We start from the raw sequence: 24,917 nt of genomic DNA, 5'->3' as shown, positions 1-24,917 counted from the left end.
GCAAAAGAGATACGCGTGCAGTTGTGAGTTGGGGGATAGAATAAGAGGAGGATAGGGCATACAAACGCGGGTAGTAGCAGCAGTAGTACTAATTAGCTGTCCTTTGCTTCGATCAGAGAAGAGGAGGAGAGAAGAAGAAGTCACATGAATCTGCTGCCCCCCATCATATGAGTTTCTGTCTCTGTGGGCCCCACTAGTACTCACAAATCTCTGAATCTTCTCCCGTTCCGCTCACTCAAAATATATCGTTTTTCTCAAAAATAATCAGATATTCTCTAAATTTCTAATGTACAGTAAAATAACAGGTATTAACGGTTAGGATCGACTTACAAGTACACTGTTCGGAGACTCTGATAGGTTGACACGCAAACAAAAGACAGTATCATTAGTGTACACGTCGACCATGTGCCGCGCTATTCTCACCATGGGTCCCATCCAAATACAGAGTACAGACCTCACCAAACAACCTTTCTTCTTCTACGAAGAATGAACTGAGAAAACTAAATTATGTAGGCCTCGTATATTTAGCAATCTAACCGTTAGATTTGTAGCTTAAACGGTGTAGATTGATTTTGGGTCCCCTAAGCGAACCAAGTGGGGGGATTTAGAAACCTTTCGGGGTGGAGCCATTTTGATGGTTTTGAAATCAAAAGTCTACAGATAAGTCCCATGACTTGATTCATTCATTCGTCTTCATCCATCCGCGTACCAATTTTTAAGACGTTATCCAAATTTCCAGCCGGAGCCGAGCCGAGCCGTTTTCTTACATGATGTCAAACACACTCAAAATGACACAAGTACATAACACAAACTTGGTTAAAAGACCAAAATTAACAATTCCTCAGTGAAAAGGACATTTATATTTTGGTATTGTTTAAATGGACAAAAATGTAAAAATAGCAAGGATGTAAACAGTTTCATCCCATCCATTTTCAAATATTTTTTTATTTTTAATTTACATCAGGATGCATCCAGTTTCATCCTTACTATTTTTTAAGTTTAAGTCAGGATGAATCCAATTACATCCTTACTATTTTTTTGGTGTCCATTTCACCCATACTAATTTTTACTCGTCCATTTGAATCATGTTTAAAAAATATTTGGACAAATGATCCATTTCCCGAATACATAACTATCACCCCCTCCGTCAAAAAGTCAAATTGAGGATCTTGTAAGAGAAATGGAGGTAAAATTAGACGTTAAGATTTACAACTGAAGAAAAAGACAGTAACATTTCGAGTCAAAAATCTAGGATCAGGACCCGGTCATATACTTGAGCTGTTATCCAAACAAGCCGCGCCAAAAGGAAGAAATAGAATTAAGAAAGTCTCTGCGCGTGTTGGACTTGGCTGTAAGGAGGACATTTTATTTTATTTTCTCCCCCTCTCTCTTGTGGTCTAATCAAATGAAAGAAGAAGAAGAAGATGATCTGCTGTTTCCTTAATTTTTCAAGTAAACTTGTCCACTAAATTTGGCGGACTTTATAACAGAAAATCTTTTGTTTGTTAAATCAGTTCTCTCCTCTCTGAAACTTCAACAACATACAACATAGTTACATACATACTTATTATATACCCTGCAGCTGAGGAGGCTTCTGAGTTGAGGTAGCAGAAGCAGCAGCAGCTATGGAAGAGGATAAGGGAATACTAGCACAGAAATTAATAGATGTAGTAAATGAGATATCAGCAATAACAGATTATAGATGTGCTATCAAGAAACAGTATTGCAATCTATCAAGAAGATTAAAGTTATTAATTCCAATGTTTGAAGAGTTGAAAGAAACTAAAGAAGATGTCCCTGAGGAGGTTATTAAATCATTAATCTCTTTACAACACGCTTTAGAATCAGCTAAGGAGTTGCTTAAATTTGGAAGCGAAGGAAGTAAGATTTACTTGGTCAGTATTCAAACTTTTTTTTATAGTACTTGATTTCTTTATATTTCTTCTTCTTATTGATTTGGTCTCTAATTTCTTATCAGCAGCACTTAAACATAGGTTTATTATATTATTTTTTTGTAGTATTGTTCCAAAAAAAACACAGGTTTACAGAAAAATTTCAGTTTATTTTGTATTTACACCTATTGTGTAATAGGTTAGAGTAAGAATATTGAGGGCATGAATAATTTTCAGAAAATGGAAGCATACTAAATAAAGAGAAGGAATTTATCTGATTTAGCTTTGCTGCAATTCTATTTTGGGATTGGCATACACTGAACTAATTTTTCTATTTTTAGACCATCGTTAGTCATGTTAAATCGTTTAATCTGCGGCTTAACTATTCATATCTGGATTCCCCTCATACGAAATAAAACAATTATGATTTATCTCCTTAATCAGGAAAGTGATCTATAAAGAAGTTAAGTCTTTCAAAGGATATTTTGCCTTCGGTTAATAGGACAGTACGTTTGATGCTATGTGAAGTAGATACTATAAGGACGACTTAAAGTGGAAATCAGAAACTTCTGTATTCAGTGTCTTCAAAAGATATTAGGATGCAGGTAGAACCTTAGAATGATTTTTTTTATCTGTATAGGTGTTAGTTTAGATTTTGGGAGACAAATTCGTGATTTTCTCATTACTTTACTTAGTTTCGACCAAACCGTCATGGTTTGCCAGCAGTATTCATTTAGCAGAAGCCCCATCTCTGTGGGCATGTGTGATTCGTGCACAAGTGACTGAGCACAATTAATGATGGCAATCCATGTTTTGATTCTATGGATGTTCAAACAACACACATGGCGATGAGGATGATATTAAATTGGCTTAATCTAGCTAGTACAGTAGAATTCTTGTGAAGTACGCTAAACTGTACTATTATCACTAAAGTCATGTTAGTACTTGCACCTCCTTGCTAAATAGCTGGTTACAACTTACAATTTAACTAGATCTTATGTCCATCTTTCGCCTTCATCTTTTTGGCGATTAAGGAACTTCCATGATTTCCTAAAGTTGAATTTAAAGGGACACGTAGTTGTTTGTATCTTTCCATAAATTCTCACGAGGTTGGATGTTTCTTCTGCACATGGAGCTTTAACTTGATTCAGTGTATTATGTGCTTGTGTTTCAGTTATCAATAGGCTTCTTGATACACAAGAGGCAAAGTTTGTAAGCCTAAGCTTTTTCTGTGTTGTTTGGAAGTCTGTGCATACATATCTGTACTGCAAGCCTGATGTTTTAGAATGGCTTCATCATAAGTACATTAGGAAAGTTAATGTCTATTGATACCGATTTTCACATGGGTGAATTTCAAGGAATCTTTTGGTGGAACTCCATACAATTCTAGATACAATTTCTTCTTCTTCTTCTTATGTTTAGGATTTTTCAATCAGCTGTTAAAGGAGTTAGGTCAAAATTGATCTAGGTAGATGTCAACATAGTTAGGTCTATATACGTCGATTCAAAAAGACAGGGTAGTAAACTTGAACAAATATGCTGCCTTTCCAGTTCGTCATTTTTCATCCTCCTGGTTACTAGCTATAGTTGATACATATGAACTGAGTCCAGTTTTTAATCATCTCCTGAATATGTGTCCAGGTTGCATGATGTTATAGCAGTGGGACTGTTTCTTTTCTTCTTTTCAAATGTACTTGTCGTATGCAGCGCACAAATGCTTTTGCATTCACACCCTAGGCTCTATATATTATAGTTCTATGCTGCATGTTTTGGAAACCCATTAGTAAAGCTTACGTAAAACAATCTTCTCCTGCTGAGCCAGTGCTGACCTTGTTTTTTTAGCCATTACTAATCTAATCTTCTTATCTCATTTAGGTGCTAGAGAGGGATCTAGTAATGAACAAATTCCAGGAAGTAACAGCACAACTGGAACAAGCTTTGACTGGAATATCATACGATGAATTAGACATATCAGACGAAGTTAGGGAGCAGGTAAAGATCCATTTTTTTTTATTCTAAGAGGAGGTTTTTGTAACTGCTATGGAAGGTTGTACATACACTAGAGAACATGACCATCACAAGCCTTTGTTCTGTTATAGCTTTTATTAGCAAGAACAACTGCATTTCCAATTAGTTGACTTGTTTTATACTGTTAACTGAAGAATATTCCAACATTTTTTATCTGATTTTTTTCACTACTTCTTTTTGTTCTTTGTAACTAAAAACCTCGAAGGTGCAAGTCGTTACTAGCGCCTACGTTCAACATTCTTATTTCTCTTGAAGTTTCTATAATTCTTGTCATGTACAGGTTGAGCTTGTCATTTCTCAGTTTAAAAGGGCTAAAGTACGGCTTGATACTCCAGATGCTGAGCTGTACGAGGATTTGTTAGCTGTTTACAAGCAGAGCAATGATGGAGTTACTGATCCAGATGTTTTAAGGAGATTAGCTGAAAGGTTACAGTTGATGGGCATATCTGACCTCACACACGAGTCCCTCGCTTTACATGAAATGGTTGTTGCCAGTGGTGGAGATCCTGAGGAGAGCATAGAAAAAATGTCGATGCTACTGAAAAGAATTAAGGATTTTATTCAAACTGATAATCCTGAAATAGATATCCCAGCAATTGAAAATTCTCATCTATCAGGCCTCAGCGAACAGGTCTCTGGTAATGATGATAGTCCCAAATCTATAACTATACCTGATGATTTCCGCTGTCCAATATCCTTGGAGTTAATGAAAGATCCAGTTATCGTATCCACAGGACAGGTAAATCATTTACCGTAAATGTCTGTCTTATGATTCTTATTTTGATTCTTCACCTTAGTTCAAATTTAAAGAATTTCAAGATTTTGCATCCAAGTTTTGACGTTGACATAGTTCACATGTAATGCAGACCTATGAACGACAATGTATTGAGAAATGGATTGACGCAGGGCATGGAACATGTCCAAAGACACAACAGACCCTGTCAAGCACAGCTCTCACACCAAACTATGTTTTACGTAGTCTCATTGCACAATGGTGTGAGGCCAATGGCATTGAAGCACCCAAACGACCAGGAAACCCACAGCCTAGTAAGACCGTCTCCCTATGCTCCCCTGCGGAACGCGCAATGATTGATAGCCTCATTCGCAAACTAGCCTCTAGCATCCTTGAAGACCAACGATCTGCTGCAGGTGAGCTACGTCTTCTCGCTAAGCGAAATGCGGACAATCGTGTCTGCATCGCCGAGGCTGGTGCCATCCCTCTCCTCATAAATCTCCTTTCCACATTTGACCCTCGCACACAAGAACATGCTGTTACGGCACTCCTTAATCTTTCCATCTGTGAGGAGAACAAAGGGAGCATTGTAACATCCGGGGCTCTTCCTGGTATAGTTCATGTTCTTAAAAGGGGCAGCATGGAGGCACGTGAAAATGCAGCTGCCACACTTTTCAGCTTGTCTGTGGTGGATGATAATAAGGTAACAATTGGTGGATCTGGGGCAATTCCAGCACTTGTCATATTACTAAGTGAAGGTAGCCAGCGAGGGAAGAAGGATGCTGCAACTGCACTCTTCAATCTTTGCATTTACCAAGGAAACAAAGGAAGAGCAGTTAGAGCAGGATTAGTTCCTACATTGATGAAATTGTTGACAGAACCAGAGGGAGTTATGGTGGATGAGGCATTAGCCATACTTGCAATACTATCAAGCCACTCCGAGGGGAAAGCAGCAATTGGAGCTGCCGAAGCTGTTCCAGTTTTGGTAGATGTTATTAGGAATGGGTCCCCTAGAAATAAAGAGAACGCTGCTGCAGTGCTTGTCCATTTGTCCTCCGGGGACCAGCAAAAGTACCTAGCAGAAACGCAGGAGCTGGGGATTATGGAGCCCTTGTTGGACCTTGTGCAAAATGGAACCGATAGAGGGAAACGAAAAGCTGGGCAGCTTCTTGAACGCATGAACAGGTTTATTGAACATCAGAAACAACAGCTGCAGGCTCAAAAGCAATCTGAACCCCCCGAACCTCAACCACCATCATCAACAAGCCACGATGATAGTTGATTTTTTTTTTTTAACACTATTTGTTCTTTTGTTGTTCAAATTGTTTTTATTGATTTTGAGAAGGGAGAAAGGAGGAGAGATGTTCGGATTATAAAGAAGGGGAGGTGGAAAATCACTTGCTCTGTCCGTGAAAGTTAATTCTTTGTTCCCACGTATGATACATGGCAGGAGGAAGGTTTGTACAACGGAATGAGTCAACCACAGAAGAAAAACAAAAATGGTTGAGAAGGTTTGTCGTACGATATAAATGATGTACTGTATTTGTACGAATGTACCATGTATTTACTACGATTACTGTAAAACATTCCTCAGTTTTTATGGAAGGAAATATATTTTTCTGTTTCCGAAAAAATTGTGTGAAACTGAAAAAGAACTACTAATTTGAAGTTTATACAGAATAAAAGAAACTGTTGTAGGGCCTATGGTCCATAGATGTGCGGACCCAATTAGGTAGTTAGGGTTTTCCCATGGTTGTATATAAAGCATATACTCTGCTATGTAATATGGCTGATGCCCATCAATAGAATCTCTCTTGCCGTTTCTCATATTCTTGATATTCTCTCTGTTTTTCCTCAAAGACGTTATCATGCACGATGCTATACCATGAAGCTATTTCGGATTGATTGATTTTTATTTTTATTTTCTACACGGATTAACGTCAAGCTAATATGGAATATATATATATATATATATATATATTTTCCTTTTCCTGATTTTGATTTTGGCATATCCAATATTAAATTCGTGGTGCAAATTAATTTAACGTATGTTCAAGATCTGCTCTATATCTACGCATCTCATAATCAATTGGTTGAATCCATGGCGGAAATTATCTCGATCTGCACAATTTATGTCTATGCATCCTTGTTTTGAATTTTATATTAATATATATGCGTACACTTGTTCATGGGGTCAGAATATGTTTGGGCGATTGTCAGTTGATTTTGAGTTCTATATATAATAATATGCATAAGTTTGTGTATGCGATTATCAACTGATCTGAATTCTATCATGTGTTTGTTTATGTAATCATCAATTGGTTTGAATTTTATTATATAATAATAATATATTCACATGATAAGTATAAATAAAATGTTTGGGTGTGAAGATCGATGATTCTAATCTGTGTTGTGTTTTCTGTTTCTTTTTTTCCCCTTGGGGCGGCTGATTGCCCCATATTTTCCCATTCTCGTCCGCTGTGCGGGGAAGACGACACTAGGTCAGAAAGGCAGCGATCCAACTCGCTCTGTTCCAACCAGGCCCAACTCGATCCGTTCCAACAAGGCTCAGCTCGGTCCGTCCAACCAGCACCAACTCAGTCTGTTCCTGTGCTGTCCTGTCCAGCTGCAGCTCGGTTCTGGGATATGCACAGCCAAGACCGTTCCGGTTCTGTATAATATAGCGGAATCAAAGCCCGAGGTATGTAACTAAAACGTGGTTTTTTAACATGACTTGCTAGGCCTTCTATCTGTTTTTAGAATATGCCTAGTTTTGTTTATTTTTGTCTTAAAATAAGTCAACAACATATAACCGGTCAATTTAAATTATTTTTATTGATCTCAATCATTAAGAATTTTGGTCTTAATGCTATTTGTTCTCTTGAATATGATATTCAATTCCAATGTATTTATTTGGGGTTTAGAAGTACTTGAGCACCATTATTGTGTACTTGACATTTTCTTCCCAAATTTGAAATGTTCCGTGGGCTGCAATCCACTGGCTCGACTATTAAGAGTCGGTATTTTCAAAAGATACGTTGCAAATCAAATCACATGTATTCCAAATTTTGTGGAAGAACTCACAAAGATGATATGAGTCAGAAAAATTTCAATTTCTCTACTTCATCCATGATACTGACGAACCAGTATATGTTGAAATATTGTAAAATTACTCAACCTAAAGTAATTTGTTGACATGTGTAGTGAGATTCTCTTGGCCTATTGAGATAACAAAATTTCTCAAATTAAGCTAAATGCAGAAAAATTGAAAATGGAAAGAACCTCGAAGTAATAAGGGTTAGACGTAATGACTCATATAAAGCATGTGAAAAGGGACATATATATCATGAGACAAAGATGTATTTTTTCCCATTAGTAATGACACCAAAGTACAGGTATCAACTGAATATGGGATGAAGCTAAGATGTAATTCTAGCTTCATCATAAATGAAAGAGTAGGAAATGCACCTGGTTATAGGTGTTGGTATACACAATGTAATATGTGTAACATAGTAGCAACCAATTTTCACATCAACTTTAATGGAAACAAGAACTTTGCCTGGCCAATTCTCTATCTTACTGAGCGCAACATTGCTCACTTATTTTTTTCAAGATAGAACAAAGACGTCGCAAAATCTATAGACGTACCAAGAGATAATCACACCTTGTTAAATTTCCAAGTAGCTCGTGCAAATGGATATCATATGGAACATCAAAATGATGAGAATGTAACTGATTGCATCTTTTATAGTGTCTAATATATTTGGAAGGAAATATATTTTAGAGAAACTAATGAGTCAATCTAGTGCAATGTAATTCACTATAATATTTGGATTATTGAATCCATATTGACTCCGACGATGAAATGTTGGAAACTGACTCATACAGGCTTTGGGAATAACCATAAAGAAACATTGGTTGTGACATGATGATTGTTTTGAAAGAACTCATATAAATATCACTTTATTTGAGTGAACGAAAATGAGAAAAAGATTGACAGAATGCAAAGTGACGACATATCTCTCAATAAGTGTTTTCTAAATTACTAGATGAACAACCCCCCCATTATGCTTTTAGGCAAGAAAGCATATTACAAAGTCTTCAGTAAAACAGGACCGAGACCATCCTAAGATGCAAATGGTAAAATTCCCATATTACAAAGAAAACAAGGTGAAATTTAGAAAAATATTCATGCAGAATGCGGACCATTAAAGTGACTGATGGATCTGGTGAATGTTTTGACATTTTGGACTAGTTATAGTTCCCAAGAAATTCGCATTTGAAAACTCCTAGCACATATTACACAATGCAAAGTGCAAAGGCTAACCACCCTTGTTAATGCTAGAGAATTTACATCAAAAGGATTTGATGAATATTGCATGTTTAATAGGATAAATATAGAGCATCTTATACCTAGTGGTCTCGGAGAAGCTACCATCAAAGGTTACAGATGGTGTCTAAGGAATAGGTTATGCGTACCAACCTACCTTTATTGCTTTGGAGATATGCAATATTACGCGCATCTTTACTTAATTCGTTTTAGAACCCAATATTAGTCAACCTTTTCTGCATACCAGTTGGTAACTGAATTTAAGCCTGACATTTGTGTTCTTATGCATTTTTGGTTGCACTATATATGTGCCATTACAAGTCCACATTGTACTATGATGGGTCACGAAAATGATTAAGTAATTTTGTTGGATATTTACTCTCAACAATTATCTGCATTTTGAGATCTCTTACCGCTAAATTTGCGAGTTATCACTTTAATGAGACAGTCTTCCCGTCGTTAGGGGGAGATAAGAAAAAGTATTTTCTAAGGGAACGACAGGAATTTTCGTGGTGTGTTCCCACTGTGTCTCATATTGATTCTTGTACTCCACAAATGTAAATGTGAAGTGATAAAGAATATTCGATTTTCAGAATGTACACTGATGTCGATAAAGTGACAAGATCACACATACCAGCTGAAAATATTCCTGCAAGGTTAGAAATCCTCGGTTTGGGGTACACCATAGACTAAGGTGTTGCAACTACACTTGGTGGAAGTGTAGTTGAGGTCGTGGCTCCATAAAGGAAGATGGAGAGACCACTTGGTTCGATCAATCCTCACCTAGAAAGGAAGTAGGTGAGTAAGGCACAACTTATTTATATCATCAGAAACCATCTCATAAGATTGTCTCTGAATATGTCCATGAATCAAATTGGAGGACGCTCCGAAGTTTTAAACGATTCTAGAGAAAAATGAAATCCTAACGGATTATGAGAATGCACATGAGTCAATGGAAGTATCATGCGTGCATAATGATGATATAATCCATAAACAGTTGCTCCAGAAGTAGAGCACAATGAGATCGAACCATGCTTTATTTTGATTAATTTCAAATAAATAGCATATTTGGCCTATACAATTCAGGTAGAACTTGGTTCTTTGACAAATATACAGGTATTTGGTTTGGTAATGCTAACGAACTAAGTATAAATCCTATTGTACATACATGATTAATTTGTCACAAAACATAATGAGAAGAAAGAAGTCTTAAAGGATAAAGACTCGCCTTGTGGCACGAGGTTTCTCACAAAGCCCTGTAATTGTTCTCTTGTAATGAACTTCATAGCGTTCCGCTACTCAGTTAGCTTGGTAATTTCAAAAGGAGTTGAAATGCAGCATATGTGGTTGTTACGTATCTCTGAAAGAATCAAGAGATAGAAGATATTTGCAAAAGCGAATGATGTCCTTTTGCTTCCCAAGTCGAATGACTCTAAACCACGGAGTGTGTTTTCAGTTACACTGGAACACTCACTTATTGATTTAAACAATTAGGCGGATGTGGTATACCCGTTTAAGTGACTATCTGATTGGGAAGGGATAAACAAGTAAGGTTTTTTGTGCCATGCGTATTAAATAAGTTCCGGATTCAGAATTATAGCTATCTGTGTTGACAATATGTACATGATAAGTACTCTTAGTGGAATAAGAGATCTTACAAGTTATTTAAAATCTGAATTTGAGATGAAAATCCTGGGAAATCTCGATCTTATATATGTTCTGTACTAGAAGACCGATCTTGTGGTATATTATTCCACCAGTTTGCATATTCTATTGTCAGGCAATTTAACAAGGATATGCATCCTGCTAGCACTCTCATGATTAGTCGAGTTTCAAATGTACATAAATGACCAATTCGTCTAAAGGAAGATGACGAAGTTGTGTCGGAAGATGAACTTTCCTTATCTAAGTATAATAGACACATTATTGTACTTGGCATAATATACTCGACCAAATGTTACATCCTCAGTGAACTTGTTATCTAGATATAGCTCAGCGCCAACGCAACGTCATTGGAATGGTATAGTGAATGTAATCATGTACTTAAAGGTAACCATTGACATAAACTTGTATTCTCCCTGCAAAGACATAAAAAGGAATGCTAACGAAAATGCAATCCAAAGGTTATTGATTATGAAAGAACAATAATCTCTTCTCCAACGAAAGTAATCAGGGGAAGATATGGTAGACTATTTTCTAAGTCATTACTGATATTCAGTTTCGAAAAGTACATGACTAAAGGAACTGTCTGGAATATCTCTGAAAGTAATCAAGGGGAGATGCCGACATCAGGGGGAGGATCCAAGGATATGATGTTGACATATTTTACTTCGAAATTGAAGTTATGTTGTACTCTTTTTCCCTTCGATCGAGAATAGTTTTTCCTAAAGGGTTTTGTTACTCGACAAGGTTTTTAGTGAGACAACACTAAAAACATCAAGTATGTTGAACGTTGAATACATAAAGATCGCGTGGATATTACTAAAAATATCTGAATCAAAGAAATGAAACGTGATAGTATGTTAAGCAACATAACTTCCAGAATCAACAACATGGTCTTATAAACATTTCAAGTCACCAAAGTAAAGTGTGATAAACTCCTTTTGACTACATTAGACTAATGAAAATTTTCTGACAACAGGGGGGCATCTAATGGTGTGTTAAACTATTTTTATTCACCGAGGTTACTTTTTCCTACAGGGTTTTGTTACTCGGCAAGGTTTTTAATGAGACAACAATAAACACCGGGAATGCAATTTCCCAGCTAAGACTATTGTCTTTCCCACGAGGATTTTCTGCCTTAGAAATTGTGAAACAACTAGTCAACTTCAACGAAGCAAAGTGATCATCTGCAATGGATCACCTTTACTTGCATCTGTCTGGTTGTACTCTTTTCCCTTCGTCAAGGTTTTATCCCACTGGGTTTTTTTGTCAAGGTTTTAATGAGGCAACATGTTCAAGTCTAACTATGTTATACATTTACATAATATTGTATTCTTTTTTCTTTAGTTCAGGTTTTGTCCCTTTGGGTTTCCCTGACGAAGTTTTAACGAGGCAATTAACTTAGACTCATCGATTTGTGAAGATCGTATTGCATGTGATGAACTACATGTAAAGTAAGAGATAACATGTGAAGAGTTGTACCAAGGTTTTATCCCACTGGGTTTTTTCCTTGTCAAATTTTTAATGAGGCAATTGATTTCGGCACAAGTCATCAAGGAGAGGACGACATTTGAAGAATTACATTCGAAGCACTATATGTGAAGCACTGCGTATGAAGCTCTATTGTACCGCACAAGGGGGAGTGTTGTAGGGCCTATCGCCCATATATGTGCGGGCCCAACTAGATAGTTAAGGTTTTCGCATGGTTGTATATAAAGCATACTCTGCTATGTAATATGGCTGATGCCCATCAATAGAATCTCTCTTTCCGTTTCTCATATTCTTGATATTCTCTCTGTTTTTCCCTCAAAGAGAAACACTTTTTTAGTTCATTATTATAATTTTTAAATTTTTATATTTTTGTTAAAGGGTTAGAATTAGAAAACAATGAAAGCCTTTTTGTTTTTGTTAAGGTGACTTCAGTCAGTTACAACTGGTCCGACATAAACACTGATTGGATAATCTTTATTGACGCTTCCTTTAAGAAAGAAGATCTTTCGATGGGTTACACCTTTATTCTTTACTCAGCGGACTATGAGAGTTTCATGCACATATCAGCGGGATCAGAGGTGGGCGTCTTTGTCTTTTCATGCGGAAACAAAATCCTTTTTAAAGGCTGTTACATGGTTAAAAGAGAATATTTTGTCAAGCGTTCCAATAGTCACTGATTGCAAAGCCCTAACAGACAACATCAACAAGGCAAGCACATAAATTCCTTGGACAACAGAAAATACTTTGAAGAAAACTAAGATAATTTTGATAGATTTACCTCAAGCACGTGTGAAATATATAAATAGGAAGTATAGTTCAACATCAGACTACATTGCTAAGGAAGCAAGAATAAAAAAACCTTCAGCATATGTCTACTCAATTCAACAAAAAGTTCAGAAATCTAAAAATTAATACAATGTTTTTGATAAAATTGAAATTGTAAACCTATTGTACTATATTTGCTAGTTAATATATGTTAACTTTCCCATTAAAAAAAAAACGCATTTTTTTGCCTTTCTAGTTTGGGGCCTAGTGTGTTTAGTTGGGGCCTGTTACTAAAAGACAAAAAATGTCATTAAGAAGTAATATCTAGAAACCCCTTGTCTGCCTATTTATGTTAATGGCTAATACGCCCTTATTCATTAGTGATGATTAATTAAGTTAATATTAGTTAAATTAAGGGCTATCTTGATTTTGGGTCCCAAAAAAGTGACCAGTATTGCGTTTGGGTACTAGAAAGTTTCGAATTAGAGTTTAGGTCCCAGGACTAAAGTTGACAGTCTTGACAGTTAGGAAAATTTGATTCCGTTAACACTTAAGCAGCGCGTGGTGTTCAAAATCTATTAAAACACCTTCTTTTTCATCATCATTCTTGTTCGTCAGAAACCATGGTGACTGATGAGCTTTTTTGAAGAATGCAATGATGACAATAGTGCTTACAAGAAGCTAATAAGAGTTAATTGAAAGAACTTCAGAAAAATAAAGAGTTCGAGACTTTGGGTTGTGTATGCTGCCGAGATAATAGAGAAGAAGAGTGAACTGATGTCGTACAAATCTGTGATCAAAGGATGAAATCGAGTTCGAGACTTTGGGTATGTTCAGTTTTTGAATTTGCAGGGAAGAACGAGCTATAAAAGGGGCTAGACACACACCCAAAAATATCTTCATACAACAGAAGACTCATACAAGGTGTTCGAGAAAAAAACAACAAGAGAAGAACATCACAAGTTCTACCACTACCATGCATGTAATCCACTTGAATTGTTCTCAACTTCGCACTACATTAGTTGGTGACTAGATATTTGGATTAATCCCATCCTTTATTAATGATTATGAGCGCAAATAAAACTTGTCGATTCAAACGAGAAAAACATCAGTCGAGGATTTTGCTAATATTGTAACAATTATCACTTGATTCACTCACACTAACTTGTTAGTTGCATCACAAATTTCACCAAAAGTCAAACATTTCCAAGTGGGTCTTGAGATTATTTTGTACTTGGAAATTTATAGACTTGGTTTCATTTTCATGAACATAATGACGATGAAGAATGAGGTGATTTAAACTTTTGATAGATTTTAATAACCACGTGTTAACGGAATCAAGTTTTTCTAACTGTCAACTTTGGTCTTGGGACCCAAACTCTAATTTGAAATTTTCTAGGACCCAAACGCAACACTGGTCATTTTTTTGGGACCCTAAGTCAAAATATCCCTTAAATTAATTAGTATTTGAGTTTGATTATAGTGTTAGGATTAGAGTAGAGATTCATTTCCTATTCTAAGGTTTGGAGAAGAAGCAGAAGTAGAGGAAAAAGGAAAAAAATTAGGGTTTGTGTTTTTCTTAGGAAAAATGAAACTCTATAGAGACGATGAAGACTCTAGTAGTGATGAAGAAGTGGGTGTATCGGATAATCTTGATTTCGATCCTATTGATTTGGATTATTTGTTCAATGAAGAAAAACATTTCAACCAAAGCATGCTCGAGGATATTAGGGTAGCACAAGAATAATATTAACGGGAAGAAGAAGGTTATAATGCTTCCAATGGGCAGGTATGCGTTCTGATGATCTACAAACACGATTTGCATGTTATAATCACCCAAAAAGGAAAAAAATTGAAAACTTTAACCCAAAATCGGTTTATTCGATAGCACCACATAAACCGATTCTGGGGAAATCCCCAAATTAGGAACTACAGTCGGTCATTGTTTATCACCATACAAACCGATTGTAGTAAATTTTTACGCGATTGGTAGGTGGAAAAAATTGGGTTTTGTTGGTGATGTTCATATTCTGATTCCTTCACTTCGATATTCACGTAAAATACACAAATTTCACAATCGGGTTATTTACATATATATGTAATCCGATTCTGAAGACGAAATTTTTCAGTAAAATGAAGACATAAATCGGATTACATGTTGCGCAACGTGAACCGATTGTGAACTATTGGATTTTCTCTCTTAAATCCTCAAGTCCTTAATCAGTTTTTATAATTGTACATATAAACTGATTCCCTGCAATCGGTTCACTCGACTGTGCCACATAAACTGATTCTGAATCCGAAACTTGTTGATATATTTTTTAGATTGTTGAAGTGTTCGACTAAGATTAACCCGAACACGTATCTATGCTGGGTCCTAGTACCTCTTTTCACTATTACACCGATTTGGCATGGGAAGATAGGAACGATGCAAAGCAATGGTTTGTGGACAAGGGCATCAAGATCAAATGTGCATTAGTTATAGGTCGTCATTCAAGTCGTGATCGTATAGAACTTGTTTGTGAGAGAGGTGGAAAGCAGGAAAGTCACAAGGCAAAGGACAGGGCGTACACGAAGAAGACGACTATAGGAAATACATGACTAAATTAAAGAAGTTTGGATGCCCGTTCAAGATTATATTCAATATACCCAATGGTGATGTATAAAGTGATGAATGGTTGTCATAATCATGATGATTCGGAATCTCTTATTAGACACGCTGTCATTTGTGGGTTGAAACCACAACAATTGGAAACTGTAAGGTCGATGAAAGCGTGTAAACTAAGTGACATCCTTAGAAGAGGATGATAAGAATAACTTGTCCATATTGAGGCAAATTTATGATAAGCACGAAAGTGCTACATTTTATACCCATATTTATATTAGCTAGGACTCAATATTTTGACTAATGACACTATTTTAGTGCTTTTGCAGAAAGTACAAGTGAATTCGATCATCCAGCAAATAAACATCAAAATGTGAGACTTAATGGTGAAGCGAGTCGATGTCAGCACACTAATGCCACCTAAGATTGGTCAAGAGTGACTTTATTATTGTTAGCATAAGAATGGAAGAATCTCACCTCCATGACCACATGCAAATGAAGAAAAAGGAAAGATTAATATATCTTGTCCTTACATAAGTTCTCTTGCTATATTTATATAAAGAATCTGAAGGAATATTTGAAGCCAACTGACGTCATTTTGCAAATACAGTTAAGGTGGGACCCAGCACATGCAAGAAAATATCATGCTTTCTAAATGAAATTCATATACTATGGAAAATGGAGATTCAGTGATACTTTACAATGTCTCGTCATATTATGAAACGCGACACAACATCATTGGGTGAATTTATATTTTCATGACATGTGGCAGACTTCTATTGGGAGGTGATGTGGCGACGAAGAAGAAAAACGTGAATTTATTTGTGAGCTATATTTATGTGTTGTTTCAAAATATACTAGGGGGCGCCCGACCACAGAGCTGGAAGAGAAACAGGAGAAGGATTTTGGAGTTTTGTTTTCGATTCTTCGTTTATCTTTAGCTAAAGTTTGATTTTAGTATGTTTATGGTTTTTGAGAAAGCCATGTCTAGCTAGAGTTATGTTAGGATTTGGGAAGAAACCAATTTAATTGTGTAAACTCTATATTTATCTGCTCAATAATGATTTAAATGACTAGTAGTTTTTCTTCATATAGCTTGGTATTTTATTGTTCATGTGATTTTCTTGATTATTTATGTTTTTGAATTGATATTTCGTGCTTCGGTTAAATCCCTAGACGTGGTATGCAAGGATAGATAGGTAATGCCTTAGAATCACTACTCATGAAGCGAAGAAAACTAGAGCGGAGAAACAATATTTGAAAATGCATGGAATAGATTTTTAAAGATTAGTATAGTTTGCATAATTAATTGGTGGAAACCGAAAATCCTAACAACCTTCTATCATTCTGTTTTTTCGTTAAAATTATTTATTGTTTCATTTTGTTTCAAATTTCTGAAAACTCATTAAACATTATCTATTTGATTATTTGGTCTTGGTATTAGTTAGAAGTAGTATTTTCACACTCCTCGTGGGAACGACCTGTATTTGCCATTGTTCTACTAGTGAGACACTGTGCACTTGCAGTATTTTATTGTAGGTTTCCGAACCTACCAATTTACGCGGCAAAAATATCCTTTAGGAGGAGGGAATGGGATGGTAGAAAGGTTATGGACGAATCTCAGTGGTTAATCGATCAACACAGATACACAATGAGGAAGCAGGTATTGGAAAGCAAAGCGACTCGTATTTTCTTGGCGCGTCCGGAGATGATCAAGTTGGCCCATGCTTCTATCAAGTTTTGATAATAGATTGTATGTACAAGACCAACAAGTACAACATGACGTTGTTAAACATTGCTTGCCGCACTTCCAATAAGCAAACTTTCATGGTTGCATGGGGGTTTATGGATAGGGAGAATGGTGTGAGTTTTACTTGGATGTTAGAGATTTTGAAGGAGATAAACCGTGGTGATCAAACTCCGAGGATCATAGTAACAAATAAGGACCAAGCACTAATGCATGCCATAGGGGTAGTTTTCTCGGACGCTAAGCATTTTCTTTTTACATGGCACATACAATGTAATATTAGAAGTAATTGTAGGGGTCATATCCAAAATCCAAATCCACAAAAAGGTATCGCTCGTGAGAAGGCCGAAGATGAGCGTCTTCAATAGCTAACTCTGAAACAACGAGAGGAGGAGAAGAAGAAAAGCTAAAAAGAGTATGAAGAGAATATATTATTATGGAAGGCTTTTTAACATTATTGGGATTTAATGGTACACTCAATTTCCATAGCCGAGTTCGAATCTTATTTGGAGAGTTTTATTGGGCTACAGAAGAAGGAGAAATGTGTGGTTTATTGCTTGAAGGAATTGTTGGATCCGTACAAGGAAAAATTTGTGTATGCTTACACCTACCAACATAGGCAGTACCATAATGAGGTGACAATTATCTCGTAAGGATCTCATGGACGTTTGAAGATCTTTCTCTGAGGGAGCCAAAACAGTGTGGTTACGGTACAAGAAGCCATCCATGAATACACCAAGGCTGACACCGTCAAGATAACGACGCAAATGGAAGAGAGTAGGATGAAAATCATCACCAGCTACAAGGATTACCATTTGTTGATTAAAATTTTAAATTATAGGGTGTCTCATTGGGCAATCATTTATATCATGAAGGATTACACATATTATGTAGATAACGAGATGAGGATAAGGAGGATTGTATGTTCATGTACTGATTGCGAGGTATGAACAAGGAATTTTGTTTGATATCATTGATCCATTTTGGAAGCAACTAAGTCTCAAACCACCCCCAACCGAATCTCTAACCGAATCCTTTGTAAACACGGATATTGGAAGAGAAATAATCGAGAAATTCACAAAGAAGGATGGTTTAGCACGGCATGTTTTGATGCACGACTTGAAAATCGCTACTAACCCCCATATGGTACCGGTTGGAGAACCAACGGTGCTACGCCGACGGGTATACCACCTACCAATATGAATAGGAAAGAATAAAGGAAAGAGTTTAAAGTGACAATAAGTACCAAAAAGAAAACCCCGTTGATGAGTACCAAAAGAAACCTTTCTCAACATGAGTATGAAGATGATAAATATGAAGAGGTAGCGGTTCCAAAGAAAAGGGGTCGACCAAAAAAGAGAGAAAGTGAGACAAGTCACGCACAAGTCGAGACAAATGATCCTATCGTTCCTTCTCAAATTGAGCATGAAGAGGCACCGGCTAAGAGGAAAAGGGGTCGACGAAATAAGGAAGAAAGAGAGACAATTAGCGCACATATAGTCCTATCAAATGATCCAATCGCTTCTTCGCAACATAAGGATCCAATCGATCATTCTCAATAAAGTCAAGCGCCTATAATACATGAGGAGACAAACGATTTCATCGTTCCTTCTCAAGAGAGTCAAGCGACTACAAGACGAGTGTCAAGGATACATGCATTGAAAGGACATGCAAGACAAATGGGTTTTATGGTGAATTTAAGGGCCGCTCTTGGTGATGGAACAACGCCTAGAGATGAACGAGGTAGACCCTATCGAACGTGTTACACCATATTCAAGGAGTATTATTCAAAACTTCCTGAAATCGTTAAGCCCTATGTGTTATATACGGATGACGTGGATGCAGATGGGAATTTAGGTTATCACGTCGCGTCAGAACAAATAGGCCATATAAGTGGCGGAAGATGAGAACCTAAACCAATGCAAATATTTTAGAAAGATGATGGCCTTACGCCTACAAGATGACAAGGAATTTTACATTTCGATGATGAAGGAAGGAACAAGAAAAGACAAAGAAGTGAAATTTAGTGAAATGGTTGCTAGTGTACAAGGGCCAAATGGAAATGGACCAATTACCCAAGAGTATTGGATAAGCATGCGTTTATGTGGTCATCTCTTGGCGGAAACGTGGAGTTGCGTTGTTCATCTATTTGGTGAGGGGACATATTTTACATATGAAGCGAAATACACCATTTGGGATGAATCGCTTAAGAATCAAAGAATTGTTTTATTTAACAAGAAGAATCAAAGAATTGTTTTATTTAACCATAACATCATTCATTATTTCGGTCTAGACTACGTGAAGATTGTACATTACCACCGGTGTGTAGGTTTCATGAGGACTCGTAGCTCACTAAGGAATGTCTGGAAAAATATGTGCCCAACATGAAGCGCTGGGAGGAATTGGTCGGGCCGTATCAAATGAAGGGTCTCTAAGTGTTGGAATAAATAATCGCTTTTTGTCTAACATAAACTGTCTGATGCTTATATTTTGTCGCTTTCGTATATTGTATGTTGCAAATCGAACCAAGCTTATTAAATGGGAGTGATTTTTCTTTTTTGGTTACTTTCAATTCATGAAAATTTGAAGACAATAGGTCTACGTATACGTTATTAAAGTACGATTACGAAGCTAGTACTCTGCAGCTTTTTCAGAATCGGTTTTTTATGATATGAACTATAAGCCGAACCTGAATTCAAATAAGAATCATCTTACGCTGGTGTCTCTATAAACCGATTCTGTATAAAACCTTCCTAAGAATTTATTCTGAATCGGTTTGTGTGGACGAATATGTAATACGATTCTGGATGAATAAGATACAGAAAAACAGACAACTTTTAATTCCATTATCGGATTACATGTGATCAAACATGCCCCGATTGTGGTCAGTTTCCACTTTGCGTAAACTCTTAGAATTCAAACTTAGTACATTGTGACGATAAACTAGCACGGTACTAGACTACGACATTGGTCTTGTAATTGCATAAAACAAAATTTTTATATTTCTTAGTGCGAGATTCAACTATCAATGCGGCTTCCAAATGATAAAAAAGTCTCTCCTCTCCATTTGATATAAGAATCATGTGATGCAAACCTATCGCCTCTGTGCCTAGCGAGAAAATCTTTGTACTTGAAGAACAATTTTTTAACGTGAATCCTCCTTGAATAAACGTAATCGAGTCGATAACGATGGTGTGGTTTCTTGTACTTACCGTCCATCTTTGGAACGAAAGGACCCGATGCAACTTGAATCCAAAATATACTCTCGTATTGGTGTTCTTCGCGAAGATCCTTGATAATGTAATAACTTTTAACCCAATTTCGTCTCTTTCTTAAAATCCTTTCATCTATTCCTTAGTTAAAATTGGTCTTCACCTTGTTTCTTTGCCTTGACTACGTCTTCTTCTTCCATCGCAGCACTTGACGATGAAGTGGTAGTTCATTTGCATCTTTTTAGTATGTCTTCAAATGAATTGGTAGTTGATGATGATGGAGTAGTTCGTTTGCATCTTCTAAGTATGTGTTCGCATGAATTGGAAGTTGATGATGATGGATTTGACATCTTTGAATGATGAATAATGGAGAAAGATTTCTTCCAATAAAGTAGTGTATGATGGAGAATAAACTACCCTCTTTATGTACCAACGACTATAATTTCAAAAAAAAATAAAAAATATACCGTTTGCGGCAATAGTCGGATTATATAGTAAGCACATATAGTCCGATTTTTAATTTAAGATAACTGGATATAGAAACCTTTTCATAATCGGTTTATATATGAGGCACATAAAGACCGATTCTTGATTTCTCTACAAAACCAAACTTGGGCCCATAATCGGTTTATGTGTGCATTAGCGTAAACCGGTTGTGGTTGATATTCATCACATCAACCCAGAATCGGTTTATATAGGTGTACAATAAAAACCGATTCTTGTTAACATCAACAACAATCGATTTATGCTAATGCACACACAAACCGATTCTGGGTTGATTTTCGGAAAATTTGATGAGTAAATTTCAGATATTTAGAGTTAAATCATTGTTGAGTTTCTCTTAAAAGGAACAAATTAAAGGGATTTAACTCAATCACTTGAATTGTTTGATTTCGAATATTCCTTCAAACCCCCCAAAAAAAAACGAGAAAAAATTCAATTGTTGTTTGTGATTAGGTTTTTTGTATGGAAATTTAAAAAAAATTGGGTTTTGATTAAACACTTTTTTATTTGTTAATAGAAATGATTATGATTTTGTGTTTTAGAATTATTAAGATTTCTTCAAGGATAATTTAGTATTTTACCATATTTTAGACACCCCATATCCCCTTTTTTAGGTTGGTTGAAGAAAACTATGGCTCCAACTAATCACACTAGGCCCCAAACTAGGAAGGATTTTTTAGGGATCAATCCTTTTTTTTTGGGGCTTCTGGGTTAATCCCATCTAGGAAATGTTTCATTCATTATTTCTACCATTTAGTGATGTGTACGTGCATTATCAGCTTAAACGTAAAAAATACGCTTACGGGACATGCCAAATGATAAGCTGCTTCTAGATGCTAAACAAGTATCTGGTAAACCTTAAAAAGCGAAGGGCTAGATTTATAAAGCAAGATGATTATTTTAATGCGATGACGAAAAATAATAATTATATGTTGTTAGAGCATAGCTCGGTTGAACCCACCAAGCGTTGGTATGTCAAGTTTGGTTGTAATGTTTTAGTGAAAAAAAAACTCATTTAAAGAGACACTTGATTATTTACTAGAGTCAACTTCGTATATGTTAGATAAAAAGTTAATAGGATATGAGATTTACAAGTATTACGTGAAGACTTGAAGACTGTGAAGAAGTAAAGAGCTACATCGAGGACATCATCCTTCCTCTTGAGGTTAGTAATATTTGACTTGAACTGTTTCATTACTAACATATCTTTTAAGTCGTGCATATTGAAAACATAACTGCGAAGCTGTGAATGATTATACTCTAGTTAGACATAGTATTAAGGAATTACAATACTGTTGATGGTGGATTTTCGTTTAAGGCTAAAATTGTAAAATCCTAAATTATGCGCTAACATCCTGCAAAGGATAAAGCCCCTGATAAAATAGAGAATACTTCTCCATTGAAAACTTATAGCATTATCAATTAATGCATGACCATCCTTGTATTTCCTATACTGCTTCACTCTTATCATTATTGGTGCGGCATGACGACTGAGTGCTGCTCTCAGCAGAGCAACACGAATCTCCAAGCATTAAATAAGGAGGCATGTACGAAATACCTGTACAAGCTATAACTCTCGGAGTGTTATACTAGCCCGATCGAGCATCTGGACTTTCCGTATCAGTCTCAGAAACGATCACGACCATCCAACTTCACCAGCATGATTGTATGGATTAGATCGAATCCATAACCCTCAAACAGGTATTGGAATGTTCAACACCAGACCAATGCGGACCCCGCATGGTCGGCCTCCCCAAAAGGGTAGCATGGCTTGCCAATTCGTCCAGCCAAAGCAGCGTGGACGAGAAACCCTAAATTAGTGTTTGCAGCACATTACATGTGTCGCAAATCAGTCTCAACCATCCATCTTCGCAGGCATAGATGGAGGGTGTAGATGTAGATTCAAAGGGCCCAGAGTATGTCAACACAAAAATCGTGGGCCCGCCTACATACATGACCGATCGGTCAGGATCAAACATGGATGGTCGTCCCAATTCGTGCGTCCAAACAAGGCATGACGCACGGCTGGAAGAACCCTAATTAAGGTTTTCGATCACGAGCGTCCATTTTCACCTGATCGAACAAAGGGTCTAGGAGTCGATTAAGCAGGTCCAGTAAGTATCAACACGATCATTGTGGGCCCACATATCTCCACACCTGATCGTCCAAGGCATATCATGCCTGATCGTCTCGATTCGCACGCCCAAACTAGGCGTGGTCACACCTCCCAATTGCAAACTAATATCGACCACTCAACTTTGCCGGAAAAATTGAGTGGCTCAAATCACGTTTCTATGGGGTATTAAGGTATGGACGTGTACACCATCCCGTCGTATGTATACCAGACTAATCGGCCAAGACCGACCAAGCTTGGTTGTCTCGAAACGCGCGCCCGAAGTTGGAATGACGCGCGGCTTTTGCGGCACCGGATTTTTGTCGCAAATCGATCTCAACCACTCAACTCGCCAGACAAATTGAGTGGCTTAGATCACACTTTCACGAGACAATGAGGTATGGGCGCCTACACCGGCATGCCGTCTACACGCATGCACGATCGGCCCGGCCAAAATTGCGTCCCAAGCTTGGTTTCGACCAAGCTGAAGAGTGATGCTTGCACACCTCTTCATAAACCCTAATTCCACTAACAGTCGCAAATGAGTGTCTCAAAGATCATCTCGTCCGTTCAACTTCACCTGCTTGGTTATACAACCTTGGTCAGGAGTTAACTGGTCAATGAGGTGTCGTGGTGATTATCATCTGCCACTCTACCACACCATGTGGTCGGCCAAGTCAGGACTTGCTTGCGCAGCCTCCAAACCATCACATGAAGTAGGATGGACATGAAGCTATTTTAAGACGCTCAAACAACGATGCTTCATACATGTTGAGTATATTCGATGCATTACTTACATAGAATACACACGATATTTCACAAGTATCGAATTTCTAAATAACTTAGTTATTTAACCTAGCATTACATGCTACCTTCTGTGGGTCCCACGATCCACACACTCGAGACATCAATCATGTCACAAACTGGGGGATAAATACTGGGGTATTGGTCTGGTGGTTTACAGCGTGCAGCGCACAACGCACCATCAGAAGAACGTGTCAGGAAGTCATGGACGGTTAGTGATGATGAGAGAACTGGGCAAGACTGATCGTGTAACACTAACACCCGCAACTCCACTACTCCATCACTCAACTTTCTCCACTTCCCACGAGATACGTGAGTAAGGATCAATGACTTGTATAAATAGGTTCTCCTCCCTATTTCGACAAGACAAGACAACAGAAGCAAGTGTTGATACAACCGTATTCAAACACCGGAACTGATAGCTTACATTCTGCAAGCCAGTTCAGCCTTCTGATACAAGTCATACATAGCCAACACCTTCACAATCTCAACACATTCTTCGCTTCCCTCCCTAAGATCAACCCCATCTCCTTCACTTTGTGACCGAAGCAAGTCTGGAACGGCCATTTCTTGGTTTAGGCCAGAATTGTACAGATTGATTTCTCGAATCACAAGCACTCCCATGTAATGCACTTGTTTAGGGATTGAGATTTATTCCTCATCCACACACCCGAAATTACCAAATTCGGCAGGAATATTTTTCACCCATAAACAATTGGCGACCACAGTGGGAGGTTAATCTCTCGGTTGTAAAGTCAATTTCTTCAAAATCCGATTCAAATTCATCAATTTTGAAGGGGTAGATCTTAGATTCAATTTAATCATGAACCTGTTTCAAGATGGTAGAACTTAGGTCGGGATCAGCAATCAATCCTGATGGAGCTAGTGCGGATAACACTCTTGGTATCGATGTACCTGTTAGTGGAGCTACTGTGGTCAATACATCTCGTGGAACCGTCTCTTCTACCACCAACGCTACCGGAGCATGAGATATTCCATTAAGGGTAACGCCTCCTATCACCAGAGCCAGA

General features: G+C 37.2%; 1 protein-coding gene across 1 annotated transcript; it reads left to right on the top strand.

Annotated features, from left to right (window-relative positions):
- The first annotated feature begins 1,368 nt into the window (after positions 1–1,368).
- LOC113309380 (U-box domain-containing protein 13-like) lies at positions 1,369–6,368 on the top strand. Its single transcript, XM_026557799.1, has 4 exons — positions 1,369–1,895; positions 3,768–3,884; positions 4,201–4,659; positions 4,787–6,368. The coding sequence occupies exons 1-4, from the start codon at positions 1,626–1,628 to the stop codon at positions 5,933–5,935; spliced, it is 1,995 nt and encodes a 664-aa protein (XP_026413584.1). The 5' UTR covers positions 1,369–1,625; the 3' UTR covers positions 5,936–6,368.
- The last annotated feature ends 18,549 nt before the right edge of the window (positions 6,369–24,917 follow it).

Source organism: Papaver somniferum, chromosome 9 (genome assembly GCF_003573695.1).
Source record: "Papaver somniferum cultivar HN1 chromosome 9, ASM357369v1, whole genome shotgun sequence".
NCBI lineage: Eukaryota > Viridiplantae > Streptophyta > Magnoliopsida > Ranunculales > Papaveraceae > Papaver > Papaver somniferum.
The sequence above is the reverse complement of the archived record's forward strand: the minus strand, read 5'-3'. Positions and strand labels throughout refer to the sequence as shown.